Source organism: Nicotiana attenuata, unplaced genomic scaffold, assembly GCF_001879085.1.
Source record: "Nicotiana attenuata strain UT unplaced genomic scaffold, NIATTr2, whole genome shotgun sequence".
NCBI classification, from domain to species: domain Eukaryota; kingdom Viridiplantae; phylum Streptophyta; class Magnoliopsida; order Solanales; family Solanaceae; genus Nicotiana; species Nicotiana attenuata.
Window position 1 is genome coordinate 1 of NW_017673113.1, and position 14119 is coordinate 14119.

The 14119-nt window shown below is 37.6% G+C and overlaps 1 protein-coding gene across 4 annotated transcripts; it reads left to right on the forward strand.

Moving 5' to 3' along the window:
* Positions 1 to 6035: 6035 nt before the first annotated feature.
* Positions 6036 to 13805, forward strand: LOC109215487. 4 transcript variants are annotated; one of them, XM_019379557.1, is made up of 13 exons: positions 6036 to 6173; positions 8061 to 8429; positions 9016 to 9156; positions 10352 to 10425; positions 10697 to 10773; positions 10848 to 10919; positions 11778 to 11846; positions 11998 to 12044; positions 12148 to 12262; positions 12347 to 12415; positions 12746 to 12849; positions 13227 to 13302; positions 13386 to 13805. In XM_019379557.1, the coding sequence occupies exons 2-13, from the start codon at positions 8152 to 8154 to the stop codon at positions 13527 to 13529; spliced, it is 1266 nt and encodes a 421-aa protein (XP_019235102.1). In that variant the 5' UTR covers positions 6036 to 6173; positions 8061 to 8151; the 3' UTR covers positions 13530 to 13805. The 4 variants fall into 4 exon arrangements, with proteins under 4 accessions (XP_019235102.1, XP_019235106.1, XP_019235105.1 ...); XM_019379561.1 differs by having other exon boundaries at positions 6061 to 6084; XM_019379560.1 differs by lacking the exon at positions 6036 to 6173 and adding an exon at positions 6223 to 6363.
* The last annotated feature ends 314 nt before the right edge of the window (positions 13806 to 14119 follow it).

A 14119-nucleotide genomic window follows, 5' to 3' on the forward strand; every position in this document is an offset into this window, starting at 1 on the left:
AAAGTTCTGTGGCTGCAGAAGAAGAGGAGGAAGAGATGGAACTGGTCCATCAGGAGAGAGGTACAACTGAGGAGGTTCCCACTCCTAAACCTAAGAAATCCAAGACTTCTACCAAGAAGTCTTCAGAATCTATCTCTGCTGAACCCTCCCTGGCAAAAAGAACCAGGTCTGCAGTTAAAGGAAAACAAGTGAAAGTTCCTAAAGAAGAAGAAGCTTGGAGTGGAGAAGAAGAAGAAGAAGAAGAGGAATCTGAGAAAGAGCAGGACAGGTTTATCCTTTTTGGAAAGAGAAAAATATTGAAAGGAAGAATTCTGAAAGACCTGGAGGAGCCAGGCATAAAAAGATTGGTTGATGCACTGGAAGCACAGGGTTGGAAGGACATGGTTCTTCAACTGGATGGCAGGCTTGCAAGAAAGGAACTGATAGAGTTTATGGCGAATGCCACAGTGGTGAATGGGGTTGTTACAAGCCTGGTGAGAGGAGTAAAGGTGCAGTTTGATGCACCTAAGTTGGGAAGAATTCTAGACATACCCTGTGAGAGATATGATGATTATACTAGGCAAAGGTGGCCTTGTCTAGATTCTCTCCCTTCTGCTTTCCACATCACCCGAAATTTCTGTGATACCAAGTCTGCTGAAGAAGTGCCTGAGGCTAGGTTTGTGCAAAAGAGTGAGATGAAGCCTGAGCACAAGGTGCTATTTGAATTTGTGAACAAGTGTCTGCTGCCCAGACAGGAGAGAAGGCACACTGCAAATTATATGGACCTGGTCCTTCTGGAGTGTCTTATGACAGGAAAGCAGATTAACTGGCCTGGTTTCATTGTCAAGTTGTTGGATAGAGTGATAAATGGCTCCAAGGCCCATGCCACTCCTTATGGGTTTATACTGACAACTGTCTTGGCCAAGTTAGATGTGCCATTGAAAAAGTGGGAGATGGCCTCCAGCAAAGAGCACTTTGGGATCAAAACTCTGCAGGCTTGTGATTATCTGCTAAGTGTAACCCCAGTTGAACCTGGTTCATCCGTGAAGACTCCTGCGAACAGCAAAGTTAGGGCATTGGTTCTAGAATGTGGAACAAAAGATGCAGAAATTGCTAGGCTCCAGGCTCGCATTGCTGAACTGGAAAGTGAAAGAAATGGCCTCAAAGATGAGCTAGCAAAGGAAAAAGAAAAGAGTGAAGGGATGCTCCAAACAATGCTTAATCTTCTTCAATCCCAAACCTCTAGTTCCTCCAAGCCCTAGAACCAGTTTAGAACTCCTTCAGTGACCCAGATTCGGGACTTTTCTCTGTTTTTTTTGCTCATGGTTGGATGTTTGTTTTTCTTTTTGTGGTCTGTTTTGTAGAAACATCTCCTAATCAATGACAATGTGCTTTGTTTTCTCTTGTTCTATGAAACTTCTGATCTTAGTAGATAAATTTCTGTGAAGCTGATTATTGATTAACTAAATCATGTTTTCACTTGCAGTTGCCCCAGTGGCCATGAGTAATAATTAACATCTGGGATTCTAATAAAATGCAACTTTTCGATGATGCCAAAAGGGGGAAGAGATATTGTGCTTTACTTTGTATTCTGAAAAATGTGATGTTTATAACCTGATTAAACCTGGTCCTTAATGATAAGTTAAATTAAAGTGTGAAAATTAAGCTGAGTTCCACAGGGTCTCTGATCAATAAAAGCACAGAGTTTTTCATCATCAAAAAGGGGGAATTTGTTGGCCCAAGTTCAGATGAAGTTTTGAAGATTGACAAAATGAACTCAGTCATGAACCAGGTCCATCATGTGAGACACAGTGTTGATATGCTTACACATGTGACATACTGTGAAGAAGATAAGTCTCAAGGATCAGCAACAATATCTTCAGAGTTGATCGAAAAGGTTGCATAGGATAAGGAGTTGAAGTCTCCTTATGAAAAGAGAATTACATCCGGATCAAGAATATGGATTAGGAGTTAGAGTTGTTCTTGGACTCGAATTGTCAAAGGATCCACAATTCGAGTTCTTATCAAACTCTGATTACTAACTCTATAAATATAACGATTGTTCTCTTTTACAGGTGAATGCACATAAGCAGAAGTTAAGCATATTTGAGAGCAAAAAAGATCAAGTCTGATTTGCAAGCAACATATGCGAGATACAAGTGTGCACGTCTGAAGCTACATGAACTAAGATAGAAGAACCAGTTTCATCATTGTGTTTATTCTAAGTCTAGTTCAATTGTAGTAGGTTTTCATATTGTACCTTTCAGCTTTATCTAGAAGCAATTGTAATAGGTATATTGAGTATTCAAGTTAGAGTTAACTTGAAAGTGTCGCAACAGTTGAGGCTGTGTGCTACACTGGGATTAGAGTTAATCCTTAGGTTTACAAAGAGTTTTGTAAATGCAGTTTTTGGCTCAGTGATTTTAGTGGAGTTTGGGAAAATCCTACTGAGTAGTAGGTCGTGGTTTTTTCACCTTTTGAGCCAGGTGTTTTCCACGTAAAAATCTCTGTGTACTTTACTTTCAGTATTTATTATTCCGCAAACTGCTGTAGTTAGAACACTTAGAAGAACCAGGTTCTTCTAACGCGAAAATTAGGTACCACACAAATCACCCCCCCTCTTGTGTGGTATTGACGTTTATAATATCACACAATCTAATGGAATTGCGGAGAGAAAGAATCAAACGTTGAAAGAGATGATGAATGCGTTTTTGATAAGTTCTGGTTTACCACAGAACTTGTGGGGGAAGCTATACTTACAGCTAACCGAATAATCAACCGTGTACCTCATAGTAAAACACAATCCACTCCTTATGAAAAATGGAAATGAAGGAATCCCAGCTTGAAATACTTCAAAGTATGGGGGTGTTTAGCTAAGGTACAAGTTCCTAAACCTAAAAGGGTTAAGATAGGTCCAAAAACGTTTGATTGTGTATTTATTGGATATGCAACCAATAGTAAGGCATATCATTTTCTGGTTTATAAATCAGAAAATCTCAAGATTCAAGTTAATACGGTGATAGAATCAGATAGCGCTGAATTGTTTGAAAATATTTATTCGTATAATAAGAAAAGTGGTTTGTCCTACGAAAAGTCCAACTCACCTCGGGAAAAAACAACGAATATTGTTCCTAATGAGGAAAATTCGAGAAGAAGTAAACGTCAAAGGACATCCACTTCATTTGGTCCAGACTTCCTGACATTCTTGCTAGAAAATGAGCCTCGAACTTTTAAGGAAGCAATGTCTTCTTCAGAAGCACAATATTGGAAAGAGGCGGTCAATAGTGAAATAAAATCCATATTGAACAACCACACTTGGGAATTGGTTGATCTTCCTCCAGGGAACAAAACTTTGGGTTCTAAATGGATTTTCAAAAGGAAAATGAAATATGATGGTACTATTGACAAGTATAAGGTAAGACTTGTTGTCAAAGGATCTAGACAATGAGAAGGTCTTGATTATTTTGACACATACTCGCCGGTAACAAGAATTACATCTATTCGGATGTTGATAGCTTTAGCCGCGTTGTATAATCTTCAAATCCATCAAATGGATGTTAAAACAGCCTTCTTAAATGGTGACTTGGAGGAAGAAATTTATATGCACCAACCTGAAGGGTTTGTGATTCCTGGGAAGGAAAATAAGGTGTGTCGACTTGTTAAGTCACTACATGGACTAAAACAAACACAGAAACAATGGCATGCGAAATTTGATCAAACAATGTTGTCAAATAGATTCAAGATTAATGAGTGTGATAAATGTGTTTACATTAAGGACACTCCAAATCATATAGTCATTGTTTGTTTGTATGTTGATGATATGTTAATAACGAGCAAAGACATTGCCGACATACAAGCAACTAAGCGTATGCTTGCTAGTAAGTTTGACATGAAAGACTTAGGAGTCGCCGACTTGATTCTAGGAATTAAAATCCAAAGAACTCCTCAAGGTCTAGCTTTGTCACAAACTCATTACGTGAAGTCGGTACTTGAACAATTCAAACGTTTGGAATTTAAAAGTGCAAGAACTCCAATTGACTTGAACCATAATGTTGTAAAGAATAAAGGTGAGAGCACGTCTCAATTGGATTATGCTCGTGTGTTGGGAAGCCTAATGTACATAATGAACTGTACACGTCCCGATATAGCTTGTGCGATAAGTAAACTTAGTCGATTCACAAGTAATCCCAACAAGCACCGTTGGGTGGCAATGAAACGAGTTTTGGGATACTTAGAATATACCCAAGACTATGCCTTGCATTACAACAAATATCCTGTGGTTATTGAAGGATATAGTGATGCAAATTGGATCACCGGCTCAACAGCAACAAAATCCACAAGTGGATACGTGTTTACTGTTGGCAGAGGAGCAGTATAATGGAAGTCATCCAAACAGACATGCATAGCTCGCTCTACAATGGAATCAAAGTTTATAACTTTGGATAAAGCCGGTGAAGAAACTGAATGGCTCCGGAATTTCTTAGAAGACATTCCATTCTGGCCCAAACCTTTGGCTCCTATTTGCGTACATTGCGATAGTGAGGCTGTGTTAGGACGAGCAAGGAGTGTTATGTATAAGGGAAAGTCTCGTCACATAAGACGCAGACATAGAACCGTTAGACAACTACTTTCTAGTGGAATTATCACAATTGATTATGTAAAATCAAAGGATAATGTGGCAGATCCGCTTACAAAAGGCCTAACTAGAGAGGGAGTTAAGAAATCATCTAAGGGAATGGGACTATGGCCGAGGACAAGTCATCATGGCGGTAACTCTACCTGAATTTTTGGAGGTCCGAGATCTAGGTTCAAGGAGCGCAAACAAAGTTATGCATGACCGGTTCAACATTGTTAAATATAATATTTTGGTCCATTCTCGTGACGAAGACAATATTCAGTAACAATGATAAAATATTTTCTAATGATTACCTAAGTTTAATGTGGTTTTTATCAAATAGTGTAAATCTATAGGATTACACGTTTAGGAATCACCTATGTAAGTGTGAAGTGTAAGTCGCTTCAAGGAGAATTCTGTAAGGCCGATTCTCTACGCACTTATGAGACCAGATGGTGTTCATGGCTGAAACGAACACAACAATGAGAATCAAAAGACAGTTAAGGGTCGATTGTGTGACATATGGTTGTTTAGGTATACACCAAAGTTCGATGGTTCAAAGATATCAAATCTATCGATTGACCGAGTATACCCGACATATGTTCACTATGGAAAGTTCAAAGGGAAACCTACTTATCCAGATACGGTCGATCTTTTCTTGCGAATCACACAATTTCCATGTATGTTTCTTCTTTATATAGCCATTCCCCATTCATGTGGGGGATTGTTGGACTTTTAAGCCATTGGGCTTTAAAGATGAGTGGTGTGAATTGGGTAATGGTGGGAAATTAAATGGACCGGGTTGGGCTTCAAAAACTGACCTGGTTTATTTGGTTAAACTAGTTGATCCAGTTTAATAAGTAACGTTAAAAGAACCTTAAAAGAAAATACATTGTCTTCCTATCACATGTCTATTTAGAGTGAACAGACACCATACCTTTTCACAAAGCCAACATTTGCCTATAAATTCAGGCATGGCTTCCATTCTAAAAAACTCAGAAATTCAGAAACTACATAATCACTTTCCCTCTCACTGCAAGGTCATTAATCCAAAAAGTCTTGTGCTTTCTTGTTCCTTGAAAATTGTAAGTGTGATTCGCTCCGCTCTTTGAGTTCGTTGGTATCCTGCTTCTAGTATTGCCACTGTCGCAGGAAGGTTTATTCCGTTTTATCGTGGGAGGATTTAATCCATTACCTCGGCAACTGTAAGGGGTTATTAAGGACACACAAGCAAATTGTGCACTCGAAATTATTTATTCTATTTCTTCTTCCTCTTGTTTTTCTTAACAATGTTGATTTTGGTTTAATACAGTTGCCTAACAAGCACAACTGCACAAGTGTGTGTCTTATTCAAGTCCATACCCCAGTAGTTAATATTCTTTTGTTGGGTAGTGTTGGCAAATGAGGGGCCATATGCTATGGTTGTGGCTACAAATTCTCCAGTTTTGCATGTCTACTCTTTCCTTCACCAATCACTACATCCAATTTCAGTAAGGACCCCTCTTTCCCTTTAGCCAAATCCACTTCCTCTAACCCCACTCCCTTTCCCCTCCTACTCTCTCTGTACTCTGTAGCAAAGGTAAGTCTTTTTTCCTTTACTGTTATTGACTTAATTCCCTCATATCTATCTTTCTTGTTCCAAGATTAAGTTTTTCTAGTTGCTTTGCTTATTTTTTCATGTGGGGTGTTCATCAAATTCCAAGATTGCAGCTTTATTATTATCACCTCATTTTTTTCATTAGTGGTGCCTCTTTGTTGCTGAAACTGAGGTTTTTCTATGCTTGCTTAGATTTATTTTGATTGGTTTCATGTGGGTGTCTATCAAAGTCCAAGATTTCAGCTTTATTATTATCACTTCATTCTGTTTCAATAGTGGTACCTCTTTGTTGCTGAAACTGAGGTTTTTCTCTGCTTACTTAGCTTTATTTTGATTGGTTTCATGTGGGTGTCTATCAAATTCCAAGATTTAGCTTTTTTATCTTGTAACCGTGGTGTTCGGGTCACCTCTCGCGCAACTCAGACTAACTCCACATGGTAGCTGCTACCTACCACCAGCACAAACCAAGATTTCAACTTTATTTTTATCCCCTCACTATGTTTCATAAATACTACTTACCTCTTTGTTGTTGAAACAGAGCATTTTTTCTGCTTGCTGAGCTTTATTTTGATTGGTTTCCATTTGGGTGTCTATCAAACTCCAAGATTTTAGCTTTATTATCCCCACGTTCTGTTCATCAATAGGTACTTCTTGGTTACTGATACTGTGAAGATTTCTGCTTTGAATTTGGCTTAGTTTAAAGCAAATAGGTTGTTGTAGCTAATTGTGAAAAGATTTTGAACTGTTGCTAGGAAAAGAATAATGAGAAAGAACATAGATAACTACCTTTTCTATGGACTTCTACGGATGACTGGTGTAGTTCATTCAATGTGACAACATTTGATTGAAGATGGAGTTTAAAATGTTAATTTGGCTTGTCTATTACATTAGTGATAGCTCAAGGAAGTATAAAAGTAATGGTTAAAAGGAGGTTAGTTTGATGGATAACATTAATGAATTTGAATTCTTAAAAGTTGTAAAAGTTGGATGAAAATGACGCGTCAAACATTTTTCAAAATCCCGAGAAATCATATAGATTGGCTTAGAGGGGTACTAATCAATACCTAAATGGTTTCTTACAAAGGAAATAAAGATTTCTTAGCCTTGATTGAGTCTTTGGGTAAGAAAAGGAGATTTGACGGGACATAAGATAATTGTGGTCAAATCTTTAGTACTGATCTTCTGAGGGTTTTGTGAAGGCTAGGGTGCTTTAGTAAGACAAAGGTGCTTTTTTGGTGATCCTGATTGCCATTTACGATTGAAAAGTATTTAACTAATCTTGAATCCAATTTATTGTATAAAAATCCATGTATTTTGCTATAGTATAGTAAAAAGAGCTTGTAATTTGTATGAACAAGAGCAGTTGCCAAGTAGAAGCATAATTTGAGGGAAAGCTTACATTCTATCATTCTATAGAGTATGGACTCGAGTCTGAGTAAGAATGACATTGTTGGTCATTTGATTTTGATTTGTAAGACAAAGAAGAAATAGATATTGCTTGGTGCACTACCGTCAAATGTAACTCATCTTGATGGTGTGATAATTCATTATTTAGTAGATTGTTTACAATTTGATATTGGGAGAGTGCATTAATACCTTCCTTAAGCTACAACTTCAATATATGGAAAAATTCACACGAAGTTATTGCACCCATATTTTAAATGCATTTCACTTTAAACCACAATAGTTGAAATGCAAAATTACTTAAAATTTTGTAATTTGATTATCTGTTTTGTGGTACACTCCACCAACGAGGACATCGTAGAGTAACCTTTGTCTTTATTTACGTTAGTAACCATTTCGATACTAGACATTTATCTATAGTCTAAACTAAGAATCTTATTCTGTTAAAATTTGCTTTGCTTTCAGGTTTTTGGTTAATGCTTTGTTAAATATTTCTCTGCCTCTCTGGATATAGCCAGGAGATTTGCTAGTGGCTTGCGTGATATTGTAGATAACCATGGCTACCTCAAATGGAGTCATTTATTATTCAGCCAAATCACCTCAACACCCGAAGATTCACACCCACAGTCAAGGGATTGAACTTAGCAAACACAACAGATATTCTCCTATTCCAAGACTGAAGTTTTCTAATAGAGGGTTCTGGGAGGTGTGCGGAAAATTAAGCAACCGAGTCATCTTCAGGGGATCTCCCGTGTTATGTCGCTCAACAGAAACACCTGATACTGAGACAAAAGATTTTTCCAGAAACAGTGGTGATTATTCCAACATATCTAGGTAAGCATGGTTCAACAACAAATGGTCAATCAATACATACCAGCAAAAATATGAAAAGAACTGCTTACAAATGAAATATAAGCTGTGCAACAGTATCATTATTATTAGTTGTTGATCAAAGTCTGAACATTCATTAAGAAACTTGATGTTGGCTTCATGCGGAGGCATTTCCTTGTATTTGAGGAGGATGTTGTTACTTGTAGCTTACTATAATACCAATCATCTTTTGCTGCTAAAACATGATATCATTCTTAATACAGACTCCGTCATATACTTCTTTGCCTGATTTGAGCTATTGCACAAGATGGATTTGTAGATAGGGAATTGGACAGGATACTAACACTGGTTACCAAAAAATAGAAAAGGATACTGTAGTTGGTACAAGCTAGAACTTCTTTCTTTGTTCTATTATTAGACTGCTGTAAAAGAATAGGGACATTCAAAACACCTACGAAGGATCAATGATGTGTATTATGGACACAATCGATTCACTACTTCTTTCCTCTCCAACCTTTCCAAATCCTTCCTTACAAACACTATTGTAATGTTGCTTCTTGGGTTTCTTGTGTTGATATATATTTTGCAGTGTACAAGAAGATGATCATGCAATCACAGTTGGAAGAGTTATTCCTTCGAGTCAGGCGATTGCTGAAGCTTGTAAATTTGCTTACAACGATGCCAAATTTGTGAATGAAAGGGCTAAGAATGATATCGTGCTGCTTTCTCGGTACACTATGTGCCCCAGTTTGTGCATTATTTATTCAAGTCTTGCATCAGTTTAATATAATTAGTCCCTCCATTTCAATTTATGCTACAATGTTTGATTGGACCGCAACAACAACAAACCAAATTTAATCCGATAAATGGGTCTGAGGGGTACTGTTTACGCAGACCTTACCCCTACCTTATAGAGATAGAGAGGCTGTTTCTGATAGACCCTCCGCTTAAGGAACAATGGAGATAAAGCAACCAAGTAGCAAGGAATAGTAACACCAATGTAATATGGCAAGGGGCGCGAATGCCACAGCATGTAATAATAAAGAAACATGAATAAGAAATTACAAAAATAGTCCTATTACTACTGGTAAGCCTAGGAGGAACACACTACTATCTGTCAACCTACAACCCTAATCCTCGACCTCCACTTTGATGAGACCGCAGAGTTTAAGAAAGAAAGACTTTTGGAACTTGTGGTATTAAACATGCCATGAGGTTTTTGAGGCTATAAAAACATTCCATAAAGGGTAAAATGGGAAGTTTAAGTGAAATTGTTCCCAAATATAGAAAGGTGTCATTCTTTTTGGAACAAACTAATAAGGAAATAGTGTCACGTTTAATGGAATTGAGGGAGTACTTTATACACCCAGAAAGCCTCAGAGGGGTCCAAAAACTTGATTATTGTCTTCACCGGCCTTTTCCCCCCGGTTATTATTGATAAAGAAAAGCATTCTGCCATTTGCTGGTATTTTGGGAGTTTGTCTATCTTTTACTTTTGGTTTTGTGAATTTGTGAGAAGACTTCTTTAGTTTTGAATTGAGGGCAATATATGAGGATATAATTTATGAGGCTCCACTTAGGTAGAAGGAGGACTGGCTCGCTGATGAAAATGAGATTTTGATACCGTTGACTTCACCGTAGAATCAATCTGAATGTTTTTTGAGAGATTAGAATTCATTTAACAATGGAAAATTGAGAGATAATTAGTGATTATGAACCATTTGGGAAGTGTCTGTTTGATGTTTGCTACCTCAAGTTGTTCTACTCATCGGCCGAAAGCCATTTGCAGTTATCGTTTCCGCTATCATAATTTCTGGTTATTGACAAATGCCTCTATATATCATCTTCGAAAACTGCTTTATGATGTGAAATACGATACATTAGCTCCATGTGGAATACCTTCTCAATTTATTTTTACCTAACAGGGAAATAATGAGGATGGATGCCCGTGCGCGCCAAGATGTTGCATTTCTTGGTTCAGAGTTTCTTAAGCTTGATGGTAAATTCTTCACTCGGTTCTCAAGCTTTGATACATGATGAAAGAATCATATTCAACTGACTATTAACAATTGGAAAAGGTCTCCTGCTGGGAACCAAAGTTCAGTACTTTGATGAATGCTGCTTATAGAATGCACATACAGAGAAATATTGTATAGTGGTATTCGTGAAGGAGATAGGAAAAATATCAGTTCGATAATAACTTTTGTCGTTTGATGTTGGTGATAAACTCGTCGGAGTCTGATTGGTTACCTTTTTTTTTCTTTAAATAGCTCGGGCACGGGAAGATACTGAGAAAGTTGATCATGATGTCAAGAAAAGAGCCGAAAGAATCCATCATGTTGCCACAGTAAGAGAGTTTGTTCATATACTTATCTACCATAAGATATGTCATCGGGAATGCTTATTAATTGTGCTTAACAGATTCTTAAAAACAAAGCTCAATCGGGACTGAAGAAAGCTGCCGATCGACACTGGAGCGATGGTGCCTTGGAGGTGCTCTTTTTTATCATTTTTATTAGCTTTATCTAGAATTTTGACGCAGTGTTCCAAGTTGCACAGTTTTCTCCTGTATTACTCTCCAACATCTTTGAACATCTTCTCTTAGTTTCTTATGGAAAATGTCTTAGCTAAATGTTTTTGTACTCGGGAAAATAAGGGAGTTGAAAACTTTTTCTTTGACGTATCATCCTTGCTAAAATATCTTCAGTTCTTTGAGCTTTTTGATCCTCAACAAGGCATCATTTAAAGCCAAAAAGCCAATCATAAAATTGATAAACCAGAGGGAGATCTTGTTTAAATGGGTAGTATCTTCAAAGATCTAAAAGGTTATAGCGATCAAAGATCTAATGTGTAGAAGCGGCACATGTAATCAATGATCTAATTTATAGCAGCTTTTATTTCGTCTAATAGAGATTAGCAGTATAAATAAAATATCCATAATGAGTCGGATATTATCTACTGGTGGTGGCTTGTAGTTTTTGCTGGCGTCTTCCCTTTGCACTGAAAGGACCTAACTGAGTGTGGGAGTGATGTTTAATGACTAGCACAACATGTGCACCATAAAATGCTGCAACCTTGTACAAGTCACCTTCTGTTCAATAAGTTTATTAATGGATTGGTCATGCGTTGTGTTTAGTATTTTCATTGATAATTCAGAAGTTAAAATCTTCATCAACCTGCAGATTTGGTTTCTGTTACTGAATCTGAACATTGAGAGCAGATTGTAGCTTGTTGGCCGCATCACTGCCTTTGCTAGAAATTTATGTTGCTTTTCACATAGATAGCTTCATCAAAATTTATTTGGTGGTTAATGTAAGTAATCTAAAAGTAGCTGTTTTTCCCAATAATCAGGCTGATTTAAGACGTGCTGATTTTGTGGCAAAACAACGCGCAATGGAAGACTCTCTGATGGCTTTGGAGGTACTGTTATTGCAAAAAATGGATTCAGTCTTTCATATGATGTGTTATATGACGATATATTTATTTACTTCCTCTGCTTTTATCAATGACTGCACTCGTTTCTCTATATTTCTTCTTTTTTCATGGTTTCTTGTGTTTTGTTGTCTTTTAGTTTGTCAAGAACATTCATGATAGGATGGTGGGCAAAATGTACAAATTGTAAGTTCATCTAGTTATTTCCTTGCAGAAATAACCGGAAGAAAATAATCTATCTGAATAAAAACTTCATTTCATCTTCCTACTTGATCTTTGCTCTGTTCAGGAAAAGAAGTTCAGTAGATTCAGAGAAAACAAGGCATATTACACTTGAGAAGAATGGGAAAACTCTAGAGTTTCTTCCTGGGGAAGTTTCTGCTGATCGCATCACTGCTATCCAGGTATTGAGCCTTTGTTTACTTTCGAAGTTCCAATGATTAAAATGAATCTTTCCGATATGTATAATTGTATGTTACCACCTGCAGGAAGCTTATTTGGATATAGCATCAGCACTTTCCGAAGCTGATGGAATTGACTATACTGATCCAGAAGAGGTCCTAACTTAAAAAAGTTAAATTGATCCCTCCGTCCCAATTTATGTGGCACCCGTTTGACTTGGCACAAAGTTTAAGAAAGATAGAAAGACTTATAAGCCTTAGACATTTGTGTGGCCATAAATCATCTTAAAAAAGGGTAAACTAAAATTTTTGCAACTAAATTGTTTCTAAATATAGAAAGGTGACATTCTTTCTGGGACAGACCAAAAAGGAAAGAGTGCCACATAAATTGGGACGGTGGGAGTACTAATTAGTTGCTATGACCTTTGATGTATTTATGCTCTATTACATATCTCATTTCTATTATATATTTCCGGATTGGAGCAGCTCGAGTTGTTGGTTGCAACACTAATAGATCTTGATGCAATGGATGGTAAAAGTAGTGTATCATTGCTTGCTGAGTGTTCAAGTTCTCCTGATGTAAATACGAGGTTGGCTTTTTTACTCTCTTTTGACATTTCTATGAAATGAATGATAGACCCTGTGATATAATACTTGAGGCTGTGAAACTAAACCTCAAATATATAATACTTGAGGCTCCCAAATTAGTGTTTCTGCTCCTTGAAATCAACTGCACTTCCAACTTCTTTTGTCTAATATCATCTTGATACGAAGATGAAGGCGTTTTACCACCCTTGTTTCTAATATGTCACATTTACGGTGCCCTCTAGAATTGTCATGCTTGTTACATGTCTCACAATACCCATCATTTTCATCTATTTGCAATTGTTGAGAAGCCTTTGCCATTTTATATCTAATCTCTGACTCGGAGACACTTCAAAAAATTTCGGGAAATTTTATGGTGTAGGAAAGCATTAGCAAATGCACTCTCAGCTGCACCGTCAATGTGGACTCTGGGAAACGCTGGCATGGGAGCGTTGCAGGTACTTGAACGGAAACCTGCATTTTCTCGTATTGTCGTCAGTTAACATTAAAGGTAATGGAATGCTTTGTTATGTGTCCATAGAGACTGGCGGAAGATGACAACCCGGCCATTGCTGCTGCTGCATCAAAAACCATTCTCGAATTGAAAAGACAGTGGGAAATAGGAGAGGGAGATAGCTGGAGGTTAATGGTGGAGGAAGAGTCACCCGACGATGAAGGGAGCTAAGACGACAACTGGACATATTAGAACATGAGCGCTCGTAACTCAATACTGTAGATATCTAGATGAATGGACTAATTGATATTTTGGAGTCCTGTGAAAAATAGTTCATAAGCTCTACTTACATTAGAAAAAGAAACAAAAATATCCTAAATGATATTCATCCTTTCATGTAGCTTGTTGTCTCTTTGGATCTTTGATATTTATGTACAAGAAGTCTAAAGCAACACTTTATTCTTCTTATACAGGGCAGATTTCAGATAAATATTTTGTTCTGGTGAATGTTTGACAGACAGATGACTTTCTATTAAAGAAAAAAAAAAAAGGCAGCCTGGCGCACTAAGCTTCCGCTATGCGGGGGGTCCGGGTAAGGGCCGGACCACGAGGGTACTAAGCTTCCGCTATGCGGGGTGTCCGGGTAAGGGCCGGGCCACAAGGGTCTATCGTACGCAGTCTTACTCTACACTTCTGCAAGAGGTAGTTTCCACGGACATCTGTGTTAGGTTGGCTCATGGATCACTAATTAGTCGGATGAGCCCATCTTCTGGCATATCATTTGTCTCAGCTAGTGTCGTTCTTGTTTCCGTCGTCTATCA

Bases quoted from the DNA above. Each gene is read 5' to 3' on its own strand.
- LOC109215487 (XM_019379557.1), top strand. From the start codon at position 8,152: ATGGCTACCTCAAATGGAGTCATTTATTATTCAGCCAAATCACCTCAA. The intron at 10,920-11,777 runs GTGCTCTTTTTT...CCCAATAATCAG, and splicing joins GGAGCGATGGTGCCTTGGAG to GCTGATTTAAGACGTGCTGA. The intron at 13,303-13,385 runs GTACTTGAACGG...ATGTGTCCATAG, and splicing joins CTGGCATGGGAGCGTTGCAG to AGACTGGCGGAAGATGACAA.